The sequence below is a fragment of the Cavia porcellus genome, unplaced genomic scaffold (genome assembly GCF_034190915.1).
Source record: "Cavia porcellus strain 051 isolate PalLab524CR breed Dunkin Hartley unplaced genomic scaffold, mCavPor4.1 scaffold_18, whole genome shotgun sequence".
Taxonomy (NCBI): Eukaryota; Metazoa; Chordata; class Mammalia; order Rodentia; family Caviidae; genus Cavia; species Cavia porcellus.
Window position 1 is genome coordinate 57,379,741 of NW_026947501.1, and position 22,273 is coordinate 57,402,013.

The window sequence follows — 22,273 nt, forward strand, 5'->3', positions numbered from 1 at the left end:
ATTAAAAAGGAAAGAAAAATAGAAGCAAAGTGTGGGGAACTACTTAGAATGCTTCAAAGCTCAGGGGCATGTAAGGGTACCTGAAGACATGACCACACTTTGCTAGCACAGGCACACAGCAAGATAGTTATGCAACCATGTCTTAGCACAGGTAAACCCGCATGTGCTAGTTATTGCACTAGGTAGGAATGTAAATAAGAGGTAACAACCTGTACAAGAGTTATACTATAGGGGCCAAACCAACCCCTTTCTATGAGCCAGTAGCAGTCATTTGTCCCAGGAAGAGAACCAAGAACCCTTCCTGTGAGCCACTGGTAGTCATGGGCTGGGCCAGCTCCTTCCTGTGAGCCAGAAGTGGCCATGCATCCTAGGAAGAGAATCAAGAAGAAGCCAACCCCTTCCTGTTAGCCAGCTGGTGCACAGGCTGGGAGACAAGAAGTACTGACCCACCCCCACCTGCCATAAGCAACCAGCTGATTTGGAGAAACACAGGCAGAGATGGTAGCCATTGAAGTAAAAAAAAAAAAAAAAAAGCTTTATACCTGTACTGTTTGATTGACTCTGAGGCCCTAAAGCCAGTAGTCTGAGCATCTATTTAGAGTATAACAATATGCAAGATAGCAATAATGGGATTTCCTTTGAAGGTAGTACCAATTGTTGATTTATTATCTTATTTTGAGGTCCTGTATCACTTTCATTGTTTTGTTTTAATTTTTATTCTGTTCTGTTTGTTTGATTTTATGTCTGAAGGTATGGGCAGCTATTTTGAAGCTAACAAAAAGCATTATGGTAGCCATTGTTGATTTCATAATACTTTATTTTGAAGTCCTTCCTGTATAACTTCCACTGTTTTGTTTTGATTGGCTTTATTCTACTTTATTTTATTTGGTTTTATTCTTTTGCAAACTAAAATAATAAGAACTATTGTAAAGATGCAGGCAACTTGTGTACTCTTTGCTTTTGTGATCTTATGCTCTGCTCTGTTTTATGCTGCCTGTTGTTGCTGATGTCTTGCATTCATGTCTTCTTTAACATGTGGACCTCACTCATGAAACACTGTGTGGGCTCCCTGAGTGGGCCAATACAAAGCTTTTGTAAATAAGGAGGAGACATAGGTTGAAGGGAGGATAGGGCAATTTGAAAAAATTAATATATATCATGTACAGATATAAATTTCCTATGATAGATGTGATTATGATGTATATATAAAATGTACCAATAAACTCAATAATAAATACATAAAACAGAAACATTAAACAAAGATAAAAAGCTAAAACAGCATAAGAAAGGATTTTCTATACAGAACCTCAATTGTACAACAAATAGTGGCAATTATCAATAAATAGGATTATATCATATTAAAAAGCCTCTATACAGCAAAAGAATTAATCAGTAGAGTGAAGAGACAATCTACAAAATGGAGAAAAATTGCCAGCTATTTCACAGAGGACTAATATCTAGAAGAGACAACTCAGAGAAAACTAATTATCTAAAATTAAAGACCCAGTCAAGAAACAGGCAAGAGAAATGAACAGGCACTTCAGAGAAAAAAATACAAATTGATCAACAAATATTTGAATAAATGTTCAACATCTCTGACCATTAGATACATGCAAATTAAAACTGCTAAAATTCCATCTTACAGTAAGTCATGGCGGCACACACCTATAATGCACTTTGGAGGCTGAAACAGAAGAATTACTGTGATTTTGAGGCCACTCTAGGCTACATAGTGAGTTCAAGGCCAGAATGGATGACATAATAAGACCTGTGTAAAAAAAAATCCATCCTACTCCAGAAAGAATGGCAATCACTAAGAAATCAAATAATAACAATGCTGATATGGCTGTGGTGTTTTGTTGTTGGTAGTGCAAACTACTACAACCATCATGGAAAGGAAACCATTATGGATAGGAAAGGAGGGACTACACATCAGGCAGAGGAAGTTGTTGGAGCTTCCTACTGAGGCAAAGTGGGAAGGCTGAAGTGACTGGCAGGAACCTTCCCCTTGTGGGCTTTGTGCTTAGGGCACAGATGATGTTCAGCAGCTGATGGGGAACTTCTGGGGAGTTTCCAGGTACTAGGGCAGGTGAGAGTTCTTAACAGAATAACCCCTTCCCTAAACATATAGTAGTCATATTTTTTCTTTGTTGCCCTCATATACAGAATACATTTTTACTCCTTTGCTCCTATTGTTTACTGCGACTTTTTTGCATAGCCTCAAATATGAAGCCCTCAGAAAGTAGAGGTAATATTTTCTGTCCTTCACGGGCCCTGGCATAATCCCTGGGGGAGTGAATTGAGACCCTTTGCTCTTTCAGCAACAGGGACTGCACAATCTGGTCAAGGGCAGGAATTTGCAGATCTACAGGGATTTGGTCATACGTGTACCTGCTAGTCCCAAGCGGGGCTCAGCTCCTCCCTCCCTAGACAGAACGGCTCTTACCAAACGAAGAGAATTTTATAAGATAGGGAAGAAGGAGGCAGAAAGAACATGAAACAAGTTTTTAAAAAGTCAGTTTGAGGCTGAGTACCTGGGAGACCTTGGCCTTGGACAGTAACAGTGACTAGCCTGGTGGGAGCTATGCAAATTTTCCTCTGGGTTGTTTTGCGTTTGTCTTGTTAATCTGCAAAGTACACTGAAGTGTACTGAGTATGAGAAACAAGAGTGTAAGGAACCACAGTGACGACCACCTGGGAAAACAAGTTTCATTGCCTAGAATTTGTTCCCAATATGGAGTCCAAGGGGTCTGGTTTTATGGATAAAAGGAGGACAACAGCAAACTGTCACAGTTGTACTGGTCAACAAGAACAGGAATGAGATATTCTGTAAGTTATTATTTCCAGTGGCACTGGCACACTTTCAGGGAAATACACCAAAACAGTAAATATTAGAACGAGCATATGAGTCTTTGGAGTCCAAGAGGTGAATGCTGTCCCCAACCACATTTGCTAGGCCTGATATGAATTTGTAGACCCCTTTTCATTTATTTATATTTTTTTATTGCTCAGTTTTGTTCTGATTTACTGTGGGATGAACCTTGTAAGATGAAATTTATAAATTTAACCATTTCTTCCCCTGGCACTAGCAGTGGAGGCCAGGCAGACAGGACCAAGGGACACAAACCACAGTGTATCTGCTTTTCCACTAACCCAACTTAGGATAGCCCTCCAGGAGATGAGACCAGGCCCTAGGAACTTCCCAATGGGATCCAAGGGCAGCTCCATGACCAGCTGTGGCCAGTGCAGGAACACCCCATCCATGGCAGAGAGGTTTCTAGTCTTTTAAAGGTTGCAATGCCCAAGTCTGTACCTCCCACGGGCACCTGTGGCTGCATCTTCACTGATACCTCATTTTTCCTGCTTTGGTTTCCACAAGTCCTACTTCCTTTAATGGTATTAGATGATATCCCACACAAGGCTGTGTTCTGCCAGACAGAACCACAGAGCCAGAGCTTTGCAATTGGAGTAGATAGGTCTCTAGGGAGTCTGTGAGGGCGGGAAGGGTGGTTGGTAAGGAGTCTTACCCCTCTGGGTAGCCCTGCCCAGGGAGCAAGACCTGGAGAGCAGCATTCTGCGCTGGTATGGCAACAAACGGAGGCACTCGCCCCCATAGATCCCTGTGTGTACCTCATGTGTGCAGAGCCTTTGTCCCCAGTCTGTAAGGAGACGGTATGGTGCTAACACATTGCATTAGCTCTGCAGACAAAACCAGATGCTTTCACTGTCAGAGTGCTGAAAAATATTCTCAAGGGAAGTAAAATGAATTTTAAAATTTGATATGGTTTGGCCAGGGAGCTTAGTCAAGGGCTTTTAGAAGCTAACCTTGCCTGTGCTGATGACATCTGGCCAGTACTGGTGGACTGTAACTGATGTCAGAAGTTGCTGTTCAGAATGTGCCTGGGACCATAAGATGTTGAAATACTTCAACCCTAAATCTCTACTTCTAGGAAAATAGTTTAGAAAAACAGTCTGAAACTCAGACTATATGGAAGATAAAAGCATACCAGCAACAGTAAACTTGCTAGTAGGGGAGAAACTTAAATTATGGTCCCATTCATATGTGGGGATAAAATACAAAAATCTCTTATTTGCCTCTTACCTGTATTTACAACATTGACGTGCTCACTATAGAAACTTGGAAATCAAGAAAAGAATCCTTAAAAACTCTTTAACATACACTTGATCACCTATAGTGATGTTCTGAAATGGTTTATGTAATACTTTAATGTGTAGAAATCTAATTTATACACATATATATGTTCACTGAATCCAGTGTAACATTTGGGTTATAAATTTTTAATGAAATTATTTCGTAAGTCACACAAAAAACACACTCAAAGCTCAATGTCTTATTTTATTTAGATCTTTAAAATGGTCATTTGAGCCACGACCTAGTTGTAAGAGGAGGTGCAGGGCCCTTGATACCCGCTCTCCATCCCAGGGAGTGGAAGGCCATCTGGAGTGTCCAGAACAGATGTTTCACAAGAGCTGGACTGCAAGGACATCTGCTGTGTGGTTCAGAAGTTGTTGTGAGAAGTCTCTGGCCACTCCCAGAAGCATTTGGGCCCCAAGCAGGGAAGCAGTACCTGCTCTCGGCAAGAAGTGCACCTCGCATGGGCTTCCCAGGGAGACACAGGGTGCTTATCCATGGACCATCCTATGGCCAACACAAGACTAAGCTGACAGTGTCTCTAATCAGGGCTGCAACACACAGGTAAGGAAGCACCCCCATCTTCCCAAGTAAGCCAAAGCTACTTCTTTTCATAGGGTACTTTCTTCCTCTTTCCTTTTTTCCTAAGTAAAATAACAGTGAAATAAATCATACAACCTCTGCCTTGGGCAAATTGGCTTCTGATTCACCTCCTTCCAGACTAACATAGCTGATGCAGCACAGCTGCAGTCCTATTTTTCAGATGTAGATGCATGGCTGCCATATCTTAGTGGGGTAGAAAATCAATCTAATGGCTAAGACACTAAAGAATAATTTGGGGAGGAAGCTCTACAAGCCACAGCCAGTTTGGGCACAACCAAAGTAAGGGGATGGATGGTAGGGTGTGTGCATCTTTATGGTTTCCCAGCAAACTAAATGGACCAAACCATTAGAGTCATGTGTGGGGCTTTACCTCAAGACCCAGTACCAGAGATGAGCCTGACTCTCCAATGATGATGACCTGGTGCATCAAGCCTCGATTAAGTCACTTTTGTCCCGACCAGTGTATGTGTCTCTCTTGACCCACGCTGCAGGAACCTCTGGTGCTGCTGCTACCCAGGACTGGGCTACCACTAGCACTGTGTGATCCCAGAGTCTGCCTCTCTCTTTAGTCTCATGGTACCCTGGGGCTGGCACCTTGGGGGTAGTTCTCAGACATTGGGCCCAGGTTGCTCCAGAACAAGTAGAACTGAAAATCCTGGTGAATACTTACTCTTAGGTAAGACTTAAATATTGTTTTATGAAATTTTTGTTTCAAATAGAAAAGCTTTAGTCAGAAGGATTGTGACTATAGCACTATCAATATTAATGAAAAGTCAGAAGCAATCTAAGTGCCCAGAATAGAGTAACTGTTAAACTGGCGAAGATGTATTATCAGAATGGAATGGAGTGCAGAGGTCAGAGGTTGTAGTTCTTAGAAGCAGCAGGGTGTGAGAGAAACCAGCCTACCACTCCCTGAGGACCAACCCTGGACATATAATGCCTGATGCCACAGGGTTTAAGGTGATATGCTTTTTGAGCAATGTGTGGAAGAGAAGCTACAAATAACTCACTTTTGCAAAGAATTATGGATGAGTTTATCTGTTCTCTATGACAAAAAGAAAAAATGTCTCTGCCTTGACAGAATAGATGCTTTTTATGAAAGTCTTTTTGGTGAGGATTAGTGGGACCCTTTCCATCCAAGATCTTGGGTGAGGAGAGAATGGCCTGGATTCCACATGGGCATGCTACTTAGTAAGTATCAGGGGTGTGGAGGTATGGAGTATGAAGACAACACGTTAAATGTTTGTTTTCATATTATAATAATAACATTTAACATGAAACTCACTGTCTTGAAGAGAACTTTTACTTATTACCAGACTATCTAAATTGTTTAGACAGAAAGTACTAATTTCAGTTTAAGAAACTCCCTGATTTAAAAAAAAAAAAGTAGTTTATTGAGATGGGGGGGGTTAAAAGTAAAGGAAACAGGATAACATTCAGTAAAATTTCCAAAGACCTGCACAAAGAATGTAGACAGCAGAAGCTGTTAGTGCAGCTGGTACCATCCATCTACTAAACCCTTACTAGATTCTGATGTGACCCAGAGCTTGGATTATAAAGAGGCACAAAAAAATCCGTTTTGCAGAACCTCTTTTGCTTTCCCAAGAAGGGGGAAGGCCAGGTCATTCTTGATTCATGACAATTCTAGTGTTACACCTCAGTGAAAATGACAGACACAGTAGGACCTTGAAGTTGGCAGATACCTTCCTGGTGATTCACTTAATGTTTGTAGTAAGTATAACACATTACCAAATGTGTTGACTGTTTCTTTACCCTCCTGCTTAATGCAGTTGTTAGGTAAAAGCATCCCTGATGGAGCTCCCTGTTGTCTTGATGTTCAATAAGGCTTCTGTCTCAGACTGTGGTGTAAGCCATCTCTTGGCTTTTCTCCTCAGATCTTGAGGTGCTTTTATAGTCACACTCACACCACTACTGGAGGTGAGGGTCTTTTCTGCTGCCCCAGCAAATATTTTGGGTCTGGGGCCTTGGCTAGTTGGCTGTGCCCTCCCTGGCCATCCCTCAGTTCATCAACAAAAACAGATCTGCCTTTCTCAGTGTGCCTATCATTCAGCAAGTCATGTTGGTAACTCAGTGTTAATTGTATTAGTCATCACAGTAACCCCTGATTAGGGAGGTCCAGATGTTCCTATCCTCTCCCTGTGAAGATCCTTACTCTGGAATGTTCTCTAAAAGTTTAGAAAAATAAACTGTGATTAAGAAGTGCCTAGAACTCCATGACAGTCACATGGAACAGCACTGCAAGGCCTAGAAGGTCACTGCAAGTGACCTCATGCCAGAACTTGTTGCTTAGACTATCTGAAAGGAAAAAACTGTCAGTGTGTGTGCTCTGTTAACTGTACAACCAGCATCATGTTACAGTGGGTTCGACATGCTCAGCAGTAAGCTGCTATGACACTGTGCTAGGGGAAGGGCTCAAATGAAAAACATTTCTGGACAAAAAAATGGAAGGACAATCTATAAACTAAGATATGCTGAAGACACAGCAGCATGCACAATGTGTGCACTTCATTTGAATCCTAATTTGAATAAAATGACTGGAATAATCACAGATGTGTATATAAGTACATACTTCTATGGGAAATTTGGGTTTTTTTTTTAGCAGGTAGTGGCATGATTATGCTTTGTAAAAAGTCATTAAAAATTACAGTTGAAAGTATTTATCAACCAAATGAATCAGTATGAAAATCATCCATTGTGCAGAGAAGGGATATAAATTTTTAAATAGAGAGAATGGCCACAAACTGGTCACTGTCAAGGCTTAATATTGGATGTATGATGGCTCATCACATCATTATTTTGGCTTTATGCTTAAATTTTTCTATAATCGTTTCTAAAACTCCTTTGGGAAAAAGCAAGGGAAGAAAGTATTTGGAAAAGAGCAGCATCTGCCGTGGTTGAGTCTGCAGTGCACCTCAAGCATGCCAGGCAGGGAAAGCACTCATCCATACACATTTTAAGCACCCCAGGTTCACTTGGGTGGACAAGGGTGAGAGCAAGTCCCTGTTCTCTGCAGATAATCCTGGTGTCCAGTCCCTGCCCTGCACATTCATGAGGAGTGTGGGGACAGAACAGTAGCCTTAGGTTTCCCCTTTCTCATACAAAACACAACTCCTAGGCACCTGGAGTCCTGAAGTGCAAACTGCAAGGACTTGATCCTGGATGGAACAATTCTCTGGAGGAGGTGACAGCCATCACTGCCTGAACATAGTGAACACAGTGCCGCCTCCAGTGAGTTCTTGCTTGGGTCTCAGTTATGTAAAAGCCCAGCCAGATGCAGAAGGCACTGTGAGTGTGGAATGGGAGGTAAACAGATTTTAAATAAAAATAAGAATTGATGTGGGGCAGTCAGCCGGGGGGGGGGGGGGAGAGATGACAAAAAATTGTCCTGCAATGTATTAAAAGGAACATCAGGCAAATATAATTTTAGATAGTATCTTCTTGGTGCACAAGTATCTACAGATTGTTCAGTGAAACCCAAAAGATTAGACATAGGAGAAATTCAGCTAAGTCAGGATCCAACAGCAACCAGAAGCAACCCACTGCCCCTATGCAAGCAGAACAAGCAGAACAAAGAAACAACAGAAAAAGCATGCTGCCAGTGTCTACTTCAGGAAAAGGCTTATGCTGTAGGCGTCAGGACCTTAGTCTTCAGGACACTGTACCACAGCCTCCCTCATTACTAGACGCAGACCCTGGCAGTGCGGTAGCTCCAGCCAGAGCCCTGGCACTGTGAGTACAGTATTCTCAGAGGCACAGGAGACTCACTCTACACTCAGAACAAAACATGTGTCATGCAGTGGCCCCCACAGTCCCACAGTTGGCCTGTGACTAGGAAAACACAATAAAGAAATGCTGAATAGACAAACACAGCCACTCCAAATAGTAACTTACTATATATAAAGATGACATTTCAAATCACTGGGTGATATACATGGAATGTTTCTTTCTAAAATTCACATGAGAAAGCCCTAACTTTCAAGGAAGTTATGTTTGGAAATACAGCTCCAAACATAATGTTTAGAAGGTATTTAAGGTCAAATAAGATCATGGGATGAAGTCCTAATATTTTAGCTCAGGAAGAATCACTTTGCCAGAGACAAACCTGTAAGTCCCTTGACCTTGCACATCCAGCCTACAGAACAGTGAGAAAATAAATGATTTCAAAACTGAAACTGGCATTTTGTCAAGGTAGCCTGAGCAGATACACGGAATGGACTAGGACTAAATCAGCAATCAGACTTATGGCTGATTTACTCTTGTGACAGATAGCACACATATCTCATCATACAACCAACCAGAGACACCAAGATGAACCTCAGCAACATTTACACTTAACAGTTCACAGAACACGAAGATCTAAAGCCAGGCCACAGCACAGAACTTTTATCCATACACAAGACATTACCTCAAAGGAGCTGAACTTTGGGACTAGGGACCAGGAAGGATGCAGGATGGTGATCTTCAGAGCAATTTCTTACAGCTAGTGATTCTACACTGTATCTACAGTGTGTAGTATTTATAAGTAACTGTTACAAATTCTCTAACAAGTCACTTCTACAAAAACTAAAAATCTACAACCTCACTCCCCTAAAACCAAAGGACTCCTATCTAATGTGGTGGACATGCCCTCACATGACTCTGTGCTCTGGAGATGGGACATGGGACGTGGCTCTAATCATCCTTAATCATGGGTTTAGGACAATCCTACCATAGATGTAGCTCCTGACAAGTATATGCAAGGACCCCACTGTGATCCTGAGCACTGCAAACAGAGGCTGTCCTACCACACTGGAGTGAAATCCCACACTGGCCTTGAGGAAGCAACAGCCCTGTGCCCTGCCTCTGAGGTTATTGCCCTCAGCCAGACATTGCAAGGAAATTCTGGCAACCTGAATGAGCTTGGGGGAACAGTGCTCTCCAACTGAGCTACTAACCCTGACGACAGCCTCTAAGACACTAGAGAGGATTTGCGACCCCTCAGCTACAATGTACTTGGTAACACAAACTCAACCTATGTAGGACACAGGGACAAAAGAGAAAGGGAGCCAGAGGCATAAGGATCATTGTGAGTTCAAGGTCAGCCTGGGCCACATAGTGAGATCAAGGTCACCTTCAACTACACAGCAAGAACCTATCTCAAATACTACCCCCCACGAAAGAGAGTGTGAAGAGGCTATTTCATTCTAGTAACTGCCTTCTACTGACCTGAAAGAAGTGAATGCTGTTATTCAGAGCTATTTAAATGAACTGAGGATTAAAATATTAACAACTGAGAGCCTGAATTGCATGTTTCTATGTAAAGCCTGTTTCTATTAGCCTGTGGCTACCCTATGTAAGAAGTCAAGTTCAAGATGAAACAGTCTTCACAAAAGAGACAGTTTAGTAACGATGGTCAAGGAATTTACATATACTAGAAGTGTTGGGGAAAGTATAGTACAATTCTTTAGAGTTTAGACCTAATATGTTTAACAAACTAAGATGAAGAGCAGCTCTTGATATTGAAAATCAGTGTGCAAGCTAAAGGTACACATTTTCCATACCATTTCCAGGAGGTTCAATTACATAAAGAGATCTGCTGGCACAGAGCACCCACATGCACATCCTGTATACACAGGGCCTGAGTTCTACCTCCTAGCACCTTTCTATCGTCTACTCACCAGAAGCTAGGACCACACCCCTGGGCTATGACAATCACCAATGTCTCTGGCACACCAGTGTCTTCAAGAGGCTACAGCAGAACAGAATCCCGCTGTGATATCAACTACATTTTGTATGTTCAATAACACATTTAACAATTCTATTTGAAATGTTTTGTCCACAATACAAATTTTGACTGTTTATTACAAACTCTGACATATAAAAATGTTATACTTTCTCTTGAAAACTGATGGCATTTATAAAAATTTACTCTTCATATTTAACAACCTGTCCCTAGCTAAGAGTCCCCAAGTTCACTTCTCCCCAGTTTTTTTTTTTTTCCATAAACCAACTGGAGGAAAGATCACAACGTAGGCTGCCCTTGTGTAAATTTTCTGACGCACAAGAAAAATCAGTCATTCAAAAGTTGAACTGGCAACAGTGGGCTTTCTGTGTTATAATGTGAAGAGCTAAAATACAACAGCACAACAGAGCATGACTTCCTCACTAAGGCAAGGTAATGAGGAAACCAAGGAAACTCTGGGTTAGAGATGGGAAGACCTCTACTCCCCATAGTCAATTCTTCATCTCACACCAAGACAGCTTTCTCCCACTAATACTCCCAGGGCCACCTGGGGATCATTTGGATTCAGCCCCACAGGGCACAAGACTCAATCCAGAGATACCTCATGGCCACTGCCACACCAGGAAGTAATGTCTATCACTAGGTCTATAAATCCCCCAACAGTGTCCAGGCACATGGTCCTCCCACAATGATGGGAAACCAAGTAATGTGGACCAGTCTAACCAAGGGAAAAAATAAAAAAGAGAGAATTTGGGAATACAGCTACCTTTATGTAATTTCTCAGGTTTACTGAGAGGTCATGGCTAATAAAACGTTTTCTTACACACATACGGTCTTTCTCCTGCCTAGGTTTTTTTGATGAATGGATGGCTTCTAGTTAAACAATTTCCTCTTTTCATTGCTCACAAGGTATCTACCTTGTGTGAGTTCTCTGATGCCTGCTGAGATGTGATTTCTGGCAAAAAGTTTTCCTACATTCATGACATTCGTAAGGTTTCTCTCCTGTGTGAGTTCTCTGGTGCACAGTAAGCACTGATTTCTGATAGAAAGATTTTCTACATTTATTACACTCATAGGGTTTCTCTCCTGTGTGTGTTCGCTGATGTACAGTGAGGTCTGACTTCTGATAAAAAGATTTCCCACATTCATTACATTCATAGGGTTTGTCTCCCGTGTGTGTTCTCTGATGCACAGTAAGTTTTGATTTCTGATAGAAAGTTTTCCTACATTCTTTACATTCATAGGGTTTCTCTCCTGTGTGCATTCTCTGATGTACAGTGAGGTCTGACTTCTTGTAGAAAGATTTCCTACACTCATTACATTCATAGGGTTTCTCTCCTGTGTGAATTCTCAGGTGTAAAATGAGGTCTGACTTCTGGTTGAAAGATTTCCCACATTTATTACACTCATAAGGTTTCTCTCCTGTGTGAGTCCTCTGATGCCTGCTGAGGTTTGACTTCTGGTTGAAAGATTTCCTACACTCATTACATTCATAGGGCTTCTCTCCTGTGTGAGTTCTCTGATGTACAGTGAGGTCTGACTTGCGGTAGAAAGATTTTCTGCATTCACTACACACATAGGGTTTCTCTCCTGTGTGAGTTCGAGGTTGTGAAATGAGGTCTGACTTCTGGTAGAAAGAATCCATACATGTGTTGTAGGGCTTCTCTTCTGCGATTTTCTTCTGGTTAGTTGTAAGGTATGCTTCCTTAATGAAAAATTTCTCACAGTTAATACATATGTGGGGTTTCTCTCCTGTGTTCATTCTCTGATATTTAGTGAGTAAAGGATTTGAATAGAATATCTTCCCGCATATACTACAATCAAGCATTTTCCTCCCTCCTTGAGTTATCTTTCGGACAATGACAGCTGATTTATCACAGGCTTGCCTATGTTCACTATATTCACAGGAGGACTCTCCCACACACAACCGCTGATGTATGAAGAATATTGCCTCTGTATTGACAGCCTTCATTTCTCCACTATATTGAAAATCCTGCCACCCATTCCTAACTGTACCATGGGTATCAGGTCTTGTTCCAGCAGGCATCTCATCAAGTACACTAGGAAAGAGCATATTTTGATATACAATAAACTCTTCAGTCCTCATTCCTAAGTAGTTCTCATTATTTATAACCAGCTTTGAAATACGGTTTGAGCTCAAATTGAATTCACTTTCTAATCCAACTCTCTCCTCTGCTGTACTGCTGTTGGTGATCACAACTTGCCACAGATGTCTGTCTGGACTGTCCTGGCTGGTCTCACCCAGGTCTTCCACTTTCAGGCCATCTAAAATGATTAATAATGACAAACACACTCTTGAACCACATTAAGCATTTCTTATAGAATGCTTGTGTAAAGGTAAAGAAGTTTCTTCCTATCCTACTGGCTAAAAATGCTAAAACTTCAGTAACAGGTATAGGTTTAAGGAATGTATATGCTTTTTCCCCTAAAATTAATGTAACGAGCAATTTAATGGGTTTTAAAATATTGTGTTTTTCTCTGCTTAAAACATTTTTTTCTTTTAATATCTCACTACGCAGTTCAGGCTGGTCTTGAACTTACTGTGTAGCCCAGACTGGCCTCAAAATTGCAGTGATCCTCCTGCCTATAATCCCAGCTTCCCAATTGCTGGGATTATAAGCATGTGCTACCATGCCCAGCCCTGGTTGTAGTTTAAAAGTCATTGCTGTTCATCTGCCATTTGTTTTTCTTGTTCTTTTAAAATTTTTTTTCCTTATTAGTTGCAGGGATTTTGTACTGCTTCTCTTCTCATCCTTTAGTTTTGAAGATGGTAAGATCTCTTAGGATCAGCTACAGTTAGATGCGTAATAGAACCACTTTCTTGCCTTGCACCTGAGCACAAATGTTTCCTGGGAGCAGGGATCTATACCTACATTTGTTTAGTCTTCACTGCTCCCTAGATAATGGCTATAGAGTTCTATAGGAAATTTCAACTTTCTTCTTTTCCATCTTAAATAAAAAAAGAAAGTTCTCCAAATTCCAAACTTAACCTGATATCCTTTGATGCTTGAAACCCTAACACCAGTCCAACACCTGGCCACTCCATCCTGGATTGTGCCTGGATTGTGCCCATCATCCCAACTAGCCAGCCTTTTTCCCCCAAGTCCTGCTGCAGCCCTGCTTGATGATAAGTTCCTTCTGAAGCTTTTGTTGTATGAAATAGCACTTCATCTGCCTCACTGTTTCACAGAAAATGAAGTCTCCTGTACATTCTTTGCTCTCTTTGTTGTTTTAGAATGATGTCCACAAAAAAGAGAAAATTCTAACTACAAACTCCACTCCTACATAGGAATCTGAGCCCCTCAACACAGAGTTCAGGACTATGGGAACTGGGAAACAGACTTCTGAGAATAGTCCAGCACAACCCCATCAGATAGGCTCTTCCCACCTACCCACTTCCCAGGACACAACTGACCTGTAAGGGTCTGGCTTGAGTGTTCTCCCATCCATGGCTGTGTTCCCTGCTCCAGTTTTCTGGTCTCCTCTGGGCTGGGGGTGCAGCGCCCTGTTAATGGAAAATGGTGGAGGGTTCTCCCTGGAACCCTAACTCTGATGTTCTGACATGTGTCTGACACCTAAATCTCTTCTCTCAAGGCTACTATTGATTTCCAAAGTTGTGTATCTATCAATGATATACACTCTATTTTAGACTGTGTAATTTACCTACATATTATATAATAAATTGGAATATTGTCACCTCAAAATTAAGCTGTCTGAAGTAGACAACAATCTCTCTAAAACTGCCTCCCCTTAAAAGCCTTCCTAAAATACCCCATTTCTATCTCATCCTGGTAAAGCATTCTAATGGCTCTTATCTCACAATGGATATAAACAGTCTGCCCAAAAACTGTATACACAATTCAGAAAAAGAAAAACAGTATTATGTTTCTTCAACAGATGGTGCTACCCTCATATGGGAGACCCTATGAGATGTCATATATCACAGAAAAGCCACTCCAATGCCAGAACTTACAGAAGAAATTGAAAATGCATGTACAGCAATCCCAAAGACCAAGGTTACCAAGCAGCAGTTTGCCATACCAATAAATGTCTGGAAGCTAAAGGCTGCCACTTTGAGCACCTCTTATAATTACAAAGGTCAAAAGTGACTTTTATTAATTTCATAGTCTTGCAATAAATTTAGTATTAAAATATTTTATGCAAGTTTTTATTTTCCTAAAGTGTATATACATTTTTTGGTGGATTTTGTATTTGTTTGGGTTTTCTCTTTGAAAAGAACATAATCTTTTTAAAAGGAGATATATTTAATTACTATTACCACCAGAAGCACAAAACACTAGCAACTATGAGTTGCCCAATTTTAACATAGATGGAAAGAATGAGTAAATGCATTAATAATAATAATAATAAAAGGCCTTGAGAAAAGACAAAAGGGGGGCAACTGGGAATTTATAGAAAGTCATTAAGAAAAAAGTCTAAGAGCCAGAAAGTACCTGAAGTTGTGGAAGTTTAAGAAAACTACGAGGAGCTGGAGCTAGACTTCAGGAGCTCTGCAAAGAGCAACATAGGTATCTGACCCTTAGCCTCATTGTGGGAGCTGGAGAAACACTCCACAAATGGCCCAACACAGCCCCATCACTGGACTCTGTTCCTCCTGGGCCCCTCCACCAGACACAACTGACCTGTAAAGGTCTGACTTAGGTATTCTTCTCCCATCCATGGCTGTACTCCTTGCTCCAGTTTGGTGATCACCTCAGGTTTGGGATTGCAGTGCCCTGTGAGGGGGAAATGAAACAGGACTTCTGGCATACTGCTATTTCACGGCCTTTGAAGAAAATCGACTGCCAGGCATAGTGGCTCTTCCAGCACTTAGGAGGCTGAGGCGGAAGGATTGCTGTGAAGATTGTAAGGCCAGCCTGTGCTATATAGCAAGATCAAGGTCAGCCTAAACTATACAGTGAGATCCTAAAAAAAAAGGCAAGCAAGCCAGCCAACAGTATAGTTTTAGGAGTTGTGCCAGGAAGAGGCCAGTGTGAACCTTTTGTAGGAGAGCAGTGACACATCCTTCATGGGCTAGACTCTTACACCTAAATGCCATGAAGCCATTTACCTGTTTTATACTCTGGAGAAGGAAGCACTTGTTCTTGAAGTTATTGTGATTTCCACTCACCCAAGGACACCAGGCTGCTGTAGGTCTCCAGCATCACATCCCTGTATAGGGTCCTCTGAGCATCGTCCAGGTCTTGCCATTCCTCCCAGCTGAAGTCCACAGCCACGTCCTCAAATGATACTAACTCCTGAAATGCCATGTTTCTCTTCACTCAAGTCATCAGCCCTGGGATCTTGAGAACACAAAGACTGGGAGATGAGAGAGAGTGTGTGTGTGCGTGTGTGCGCGTGCATGCTTGTTCTGTACTCTACAGGGTAGGAGAAAGAAAACCACAGCAGAAACATCCTGCCTCAGCACTGATTTAGTAATCACTAAACATACCATCCTGTAATTTTCCGCAAAGATTTAGGAGTGTCCATTTCCAGGATAAAGGCAGGATATGAATTCTCCACCAAGGAGCACATAGTCTGTTATGATGACATGAAGAACACACACATGACTGCAATCATGTGTTCAGCTAATTTAGACACAAGCTCAGGGTAAGTCAAAGAAACAAGGAAGTAAAAAAAAAACACTTTTCTATGTTAGCAGGTGGTGCCTCACTGAAAAGCCAAAAATGTTTACATCTTCCAAAAGAAGAATATGTTTCAGGAAAAAGGGGCCACAAGAGTGCAATCATGAAATCATAAAGAACACACAGCATATATAAAAATACAAAAAAACAGAAATACAAAAGACACCTTTCCAGTTAAGCAGTCCTGAACTGTGATGAGAGAAAAAGGCAGTAAAGGCATTTGACAACCTGATTACAGAATGATTCTCAACATACTTCCAACAGTACATAGCTCAGATACTCACTGCTGTTAGCAAATTACTTACAGATTAATATTATGTTCACAGGCATCCTTATATTTCCCTAAATCCAAAATAATTCCCAGTGTATATACATGAAAGTGCACGCTGGGGCTGGGGATTTAGCTCAGTGGCATAAGCGCCTGCCTTGCAATCAGGCAGTTGTGAGTTCGGCCCCCGGTACCGATAAAAAGGAAAAGGACAAAAAAAAAAAAGAAAAGAAAGAAAGTGCACATCATCCACCTTCTAAAACACATGGCACAAATAATAAGAGGCCAATAAAACTTGCATTTAGAGCCAACCCTGAAAGGACAACCAAGAATAGCTTATAAAAGACCAGCTTTAAGGTGGAAATGAATTTCCCCCTGGAAGGAGGCTGGTCTTGGTCACATGCTTAATCAACAGAGCCTGACACAGTCAGAGCACTATTAAAATTATCAGAGATGAAAGAAAACACTTTAATTTGAGATATGGAGCATTTAAGTTTAGACTATTAATTTGTACAAATAAATAACAATCATCTCATGCTGTGATACAAACTAGACCTACTTAAAATGTTCAACTAAGACAAAAGCAAGGAAGAGACTTTATGACATTGGATTTGGCAATTATCTCTTGGATATCAAAAACATAAGTAACAAATTTAGGTAAGGGAAGAAAAGGGGATGAAAGAGGAATGTATTATGTACATGTACCAACTCCCAACAAAAAATGTAAACATTATGCACTACACATATATACTAATAAAAAAAACAGGTAAGGTGAACTATAAAATGAAGACTTTTTGCATACCAAGGGCAGTGTCAATTGGTCAGTGGATTTTACTGTAACTACTGAGTAGGATAAAGTACCAATCAGCAGAATCTTCCAGAAAATGCAACTTTTAGCACAACTTGCTGTACACCCTACAGACACACAAGGTGAGGAAAATGTACACACAGTTATTCCTGGACAGAAAGATGACTCAATCTTCCAGACTGGCCAAAAGCTGTCTGGAACCACACTATTTTATCAACTTCAGAAAAGTCTCCTTTGAGCTGTTAAATATGATTAGTAAAGACAATGTTCCAGACTTGGGTGTCAGCAAGTCACCCAATTCCATAAAAGGCCAACATGCTTATCATCAGGATTCAGTGAGTCATCGAACGTGGGGGACTGCCTTTCACCATGACATCAGAAAGACCAGAGACAAACCTACACTCAACTTATATGACTCTAAAGTCTTATAATCTGCTAAATTGCTATACTAATTTTATTTAGGTATACTTCTCCAAGGCTCAATTTATTTGTTTTGAGTTTTGTTTTTGTTTTTCTTTAAGAGTAGGAAAATTTATTGGGGAAAATGAATGAGGACTAGGAGTAGGGAATAGGAATAGCTCCTGAGACACACAAGGGTTCTGAATGGGTTGCCCCGAGACTCAATCTTAGTTTTCTACTTTCTCACATTAATTCCTGGACTCCATAAAGTTCATTAAATATGATGTAAAACAAAATGAGGAATAAATAAACTCACCAGAGACTTACTCCATTTTTGTTGCTCTTGGAAATGTACAGAAGTCTCTGGAAGCATAGCTGTGACTAGAGGTGAACAGAGTGGAGTCGTAAATGAACGCATGTGGCTGTGTCCTCAATTCTCCAGCTCAAAACACTACATGTGAGCTGGAAAAGAAAAAAAGTGGAGAAAAAAAGAGGCTCCTTTTGGACAACAATCCTTTAAGTCTCAAATAGGACATCAAAGTCCCTACTAAAGATACAACCATAAGCCCACTAGGTAATAAGAGGTTAGAAACAAATTCATTTTGGGGGTCAACTAAAATAGTGATTACCCACAGAATGATCAACAATAACATTCCCCAAAGAAATAATTGAAGGTCCAGGCATGGTGGCTTACGCCTGTAATTCCAGCACTCAGGAGGCTGAGGCAGGAGGATCATTATGAGTTTGAGACCAGCCTGGCTACAAAGTGAGCTGAAGGCAAGCCCAAACTGCATAGCAAGACCCAGTCTCAAAAAAAAAAAAAAAAAAGAAAAGAAAAAGAAAGTAATTGAATAATTTAAACAAAAGGAAAACACATTGTGCTTGTGTTAGAATTTTCACTATAGAAATACACTTGGAATGTATACATTGTTTTCCCATTAATGCACACATACATCCTAAAACTCCACAAGTGTTTCCACAAACTCTTTGCTTTTGTACACCTAAACTTCATGGAAAAGATCGATGTTAACATCTAACGCTTTTCACCCATAATTACACATGAAAAATATATTTAGTATATATTTCCTGTGCTATACCGTCCCAATAATGGTTCCCAATGTATCTCCCTACATCTCAACACTCATAAAGTACCCTTGGACAATGACTTGAACTCTGCCATATACTGGTCTTTACCAAGGGACAGTCTATACAATGTAGGCACAGATTTGAGAAGCACTTGCTTACTCATGCTAGCTTTTTTGTGTCGAAATTATGAAGAAGCTTGGAGCTGTCGTACTAGAGACATAGGCCTGCCAAGAGCTAGCATAAATTGCTGGCCTTGTGAGTGAAGCCATCTTAAAACAACCAGCCTCAGGCAAGACATCAGATGACTAAAGTCTTATCTATGATCCAAGCAATACTAATAAAAATTCCCTGCTGAACCCACCATTAAATGTGAATCCACAGAACTTCAAACAAATAAGATGGTTGAGTACTTTTGCCAGTATGTGTTGGGTGGTCTGTTAACACAGCAAATGCTGACACATGTACTCATCCAGAACTCATTACTCAATGATTTTAAACAAAACTATGTATAATGAAATATCTTAACATGCAATTAAATGAATTGCATGGCTACATACACAAGTATTGAAAATTACAAAACTTTGTGGACTTCACGTAGGTTGCTGGTGCCTAGTATAAGCCACATAAATCACTAAAAAGCAAATGTATGCACATTAATAGAATGTCTTAAGTTTTTATTCATCATAAAATGTAGTTTGGGGTTGCTGTTTTTGTTTTTTTTTTTTTTTTTCTTCTGTGACAGGCTCTTGGTTTTTATTCTGGCTGGGCTTGAACTTACTAAGTGACCTGACTGGCTTCAAATTAGTGGTTATCCTCCTGCCTCAGCCTCTCATGTGCTGGGATGACAGGCATATGCCACCATTACTAGCATGTTTCCTTTAAAAACATAAAACTCTGTAACAGGTTGACTAGCTATTATCAAAAATGTTTGCAACCAGAGATGTTTCAGAGTATTTTGGATTTTGAAATATATGCACAGACTTCACTAGATGAACATTCTTAATCTTGAAAAAAATAGAAGAAAATTTCCACGCAGTCTAATTTCCCCATTTTAAGTAATGTAAAATAAGATCACTATTTTTTGGAGAACTTAATATTTTCAACAAGAGACTAATAATCTTTAACTGGAAACCACTTGTGTTAGTGACACTTTGAGGTCACATAACATAAAGTGCTAGGGATGAAAAAGATATGTGTGTTTCAGGTAAGCTATTTTAAAGCAATGTTTGTGCCACACTGACCTCAGTTTTGCAAAATCAATATTAAAAGTGAAATAAAAACCTACTGTTTTGACTAAATTGTGACAAAATGAATGCCACTAGTTAAAAATGAAGATGTCTATTATCTTAAACTGTGTTACCCTAGGCAAAACACATCACCTCAAATTCAATTTTTAAAAGTCTTTCATATAAGGCAGAAGAATCCTGGCAAACCCTTCTTAAAGTACCAAGAACCATTGGTTAAGGGGGGCTAAAGGGGGAATCAACACATCTCAAGATGTCAAATTTGGTGACAAATTAGCTATGGAGGGAAAGACGGAAGGAATAGGAAAAAGGTTAGCGAGCACTGCAGATAAATCCTTTCAGGTGTGATAGGGCACTCCAACCCAGACCCTACTCTCATGCTCCCCTCAATCAATAACACTGCTAGGCTCTGATTTATCCTTCAGTCCAGCTCACCTCTCCCTCCTGATAGTTGGTTCAAACCTTCCAACAGCACTTAGTGGCTGACAGCTTCAGATGAAGTATTGCCACCCAAATCTTGTGCTCTCTGGGCAGCAGGACCAATAACTGCTTGGGCCATGCAAAGCTAGGACTTCTCCTTCCCCAGTCTCTTCTGCCTCTGCTCTGAAACGACAGTGAGGGCATTCAGACCAGAAAGGTATTCTTCTGGGTAGGATGTCCTCCTCCAAATTTTGCTACACCAACTCCAAACAATACAGGAATACCATCCAGTACCCAAATTTCCTATGTAAAACCGTCCCTGGAAACTAGCTCCTATATAAATTTCTGTAAACTCAAAGCAGGAGTGTTAGGCAGGCTGCACCTCGATGTAGGTGGGGATCAGAAAAGTCACTTGCTAAGGAGACACCACAAATACAACTGCAAGACTCCGTGAGCAGAGACTTAACAATTTCTTTGGAAATCTGACAGCATGCAACAGCGACTTACTGCGTTTCCATTCCCCCATGAGAGCACCTGAAAGTTGTCGCCATCTGATTTGCTCTTGGCTGTCTACGCTCTTGTTACAGACGAGTAAAATAAATGTCTCCTGGGGTAACAGATCCTTCAGTGAAAGAGCAGGAGTAAAAACACAACCTCTCCACTCCCGCAGTCTGCAGACCCGGGCACTGGCTCGCTCGCAAAGCTTCTAGAACCGAAGTCTGACAACTAGAGGGACATATCCGCCTTTTGGCAGCACTGACTCTAACAAAGCAATAAAAGCTTTGAATGAAAGCCCAGCCCGAGTAGCCCTCCCGTGCCCCGCACCTGTGAAACCCACGCAAAGTCGCCTCCCTGGCCACCCAGCCCGCGGCTCGTGTCTGCACGTCAGATCCCTGCCAGTAATCCACCCACGTCTCAGGGTCCCAGGACCAGCTGACGCGGGGCCCCTGTGCCAACTGCTAACCTACCTCCAAGAAAGGAACCCCAAACGCCTCGGAGGAGCCTTGAAGAGCCGCAAGGACCGGAACTTCCGGGCGGAAAAGGCCAGAGAGGGAGGGACAGCGCACGCGCAGAAAGAGCCCAAAAGCGCTGATCCCAAAGCCTGGCGGGCGATGGGGGAGGAGTAGATCCTGCAAGTCCTAGCACCCTCCACGGCCTCCCGCTGGCCGCAGGGAGGCAGGGCTTCGTCGGATGTCGCAGGCCCTATCCCTATGGGATTGGTTGTGTTCACCTCCCAGAAAGATGCTATAGACACGTGTCTGCTTCTGAGAAATCCTTGTTTACAGTTTAAGGCTTTGTGGGATGAACCTAGAAATTCGGATGTGGGCGGAGCATTGATAATTTATCTTTTAGTGTTTTAGTTTTGATAGTCGCGGCTGTAGATCCGCATCTACTTTTTACAGATGCATTCTAAAGCACAAAAAGTATCTCTATTTAGGAATTTCTAACAAACCAGAAGTTAACATGGTAACTCTTTGCACCTTTAAAAACATTTGTTCTCAGTCACAAAACTTCTGTGAGAGTTTAGTGGATTCTGTCCTGCAGATGGCAGGAATACGCTGGAAGAGAGTAGCAGGTTATGTGGCAGGTGTGCCCATATCCTTGTGCCAATGTCTGATAATTATTTACTCGGAAATTCCCAGTTTGAGGACGGGCTGATAAACTAGTAAGAGGATAAAATAGGATGTCATTAAGCTTTATTGAAGAAATTAATAGGAAACTACTGTAGGCAGTTTCTGCCTCTACAGGTAGAATCTGCAGTTAGAGCAGTCAGACAAAGGAGGAAGAGAAAAGCTATACTGGCACAGGAGGTGTCAGGTAACATAATTACCATAAGAATTTATCAAGAAAAGTTACCAGAATACTGAAGAAGCCAGAAAAAA

The 22,273-nt window shown here is 41.2% G+C and overlaps 2 protein-coding genes across 4 annotated transcripts in view; both read right to left on the bottom strand.

Moving 5' to 3' along the window:
* Positions 1-15,225, bottom strand: part of LOC134470270 (zinc finger protein 420-like) — a 50,609-nt gene extending 35,384 nt beyond the window's left edge. The window contains exons 1-2 of the mRNA XM_013147362.3: positions 15,164-15,225; positions 13,936-14,025 (exon numbers count right to left, since the gene is read on the bottom strand). The gene's annotated coding sequence lies outside the window, so the exon portion shown is untranslated. The remainder of the gene's footprint in view (positions 1-13,935; positions 14,026-15,163) is intronic.
* On the bottom strand, positions 4,338-21,490 carry LOC100733016 (zinc finger protein 73). 3 transcript variants are annotated; one of them, XM_013147363.3, is made up of 7 exons: positions 21,359-21,446; positions 20,406-20,573; positions 17,957-18,102; positions 15,652-15,778; positions 15,164-15,256; positions 13,936-14,025; positions 4,338-12,785 (listed from the first exon to the last, which is right to left on the bottom strand). In XM_013147363.3, the coding sequence occupies exons 3-7, from the start codon at positions 18,056-18,058 to the stop codon at positions 11,413-11,415; spliced, it is 1,785 nt and encodes a 594-aa protein (XP_013002817.2). In that variant the 5' UTR covers positions 18,059-18,102; positions 20,406-20,573; positions 21,359-21,446; the 3' UTR covers positions 4,338-11,412. The 3 variants fall into 3 exon arrangements, with proteins under 3 accessions (XP_013002817.2, XP_063086098.1, XP_063086099.1); XM_063230028.1 differs by having other exon boundaries at positions 20,406-20,568; positions 21,359-21,404; XM_063230029.1 differs by lacking the exon at positions 20,406-20,573 and having other exon boundaries at positions 21,359-21,490.
* Between the last annotated feature and the right edge of the window lie 783 nt (positions 21,491-22,273).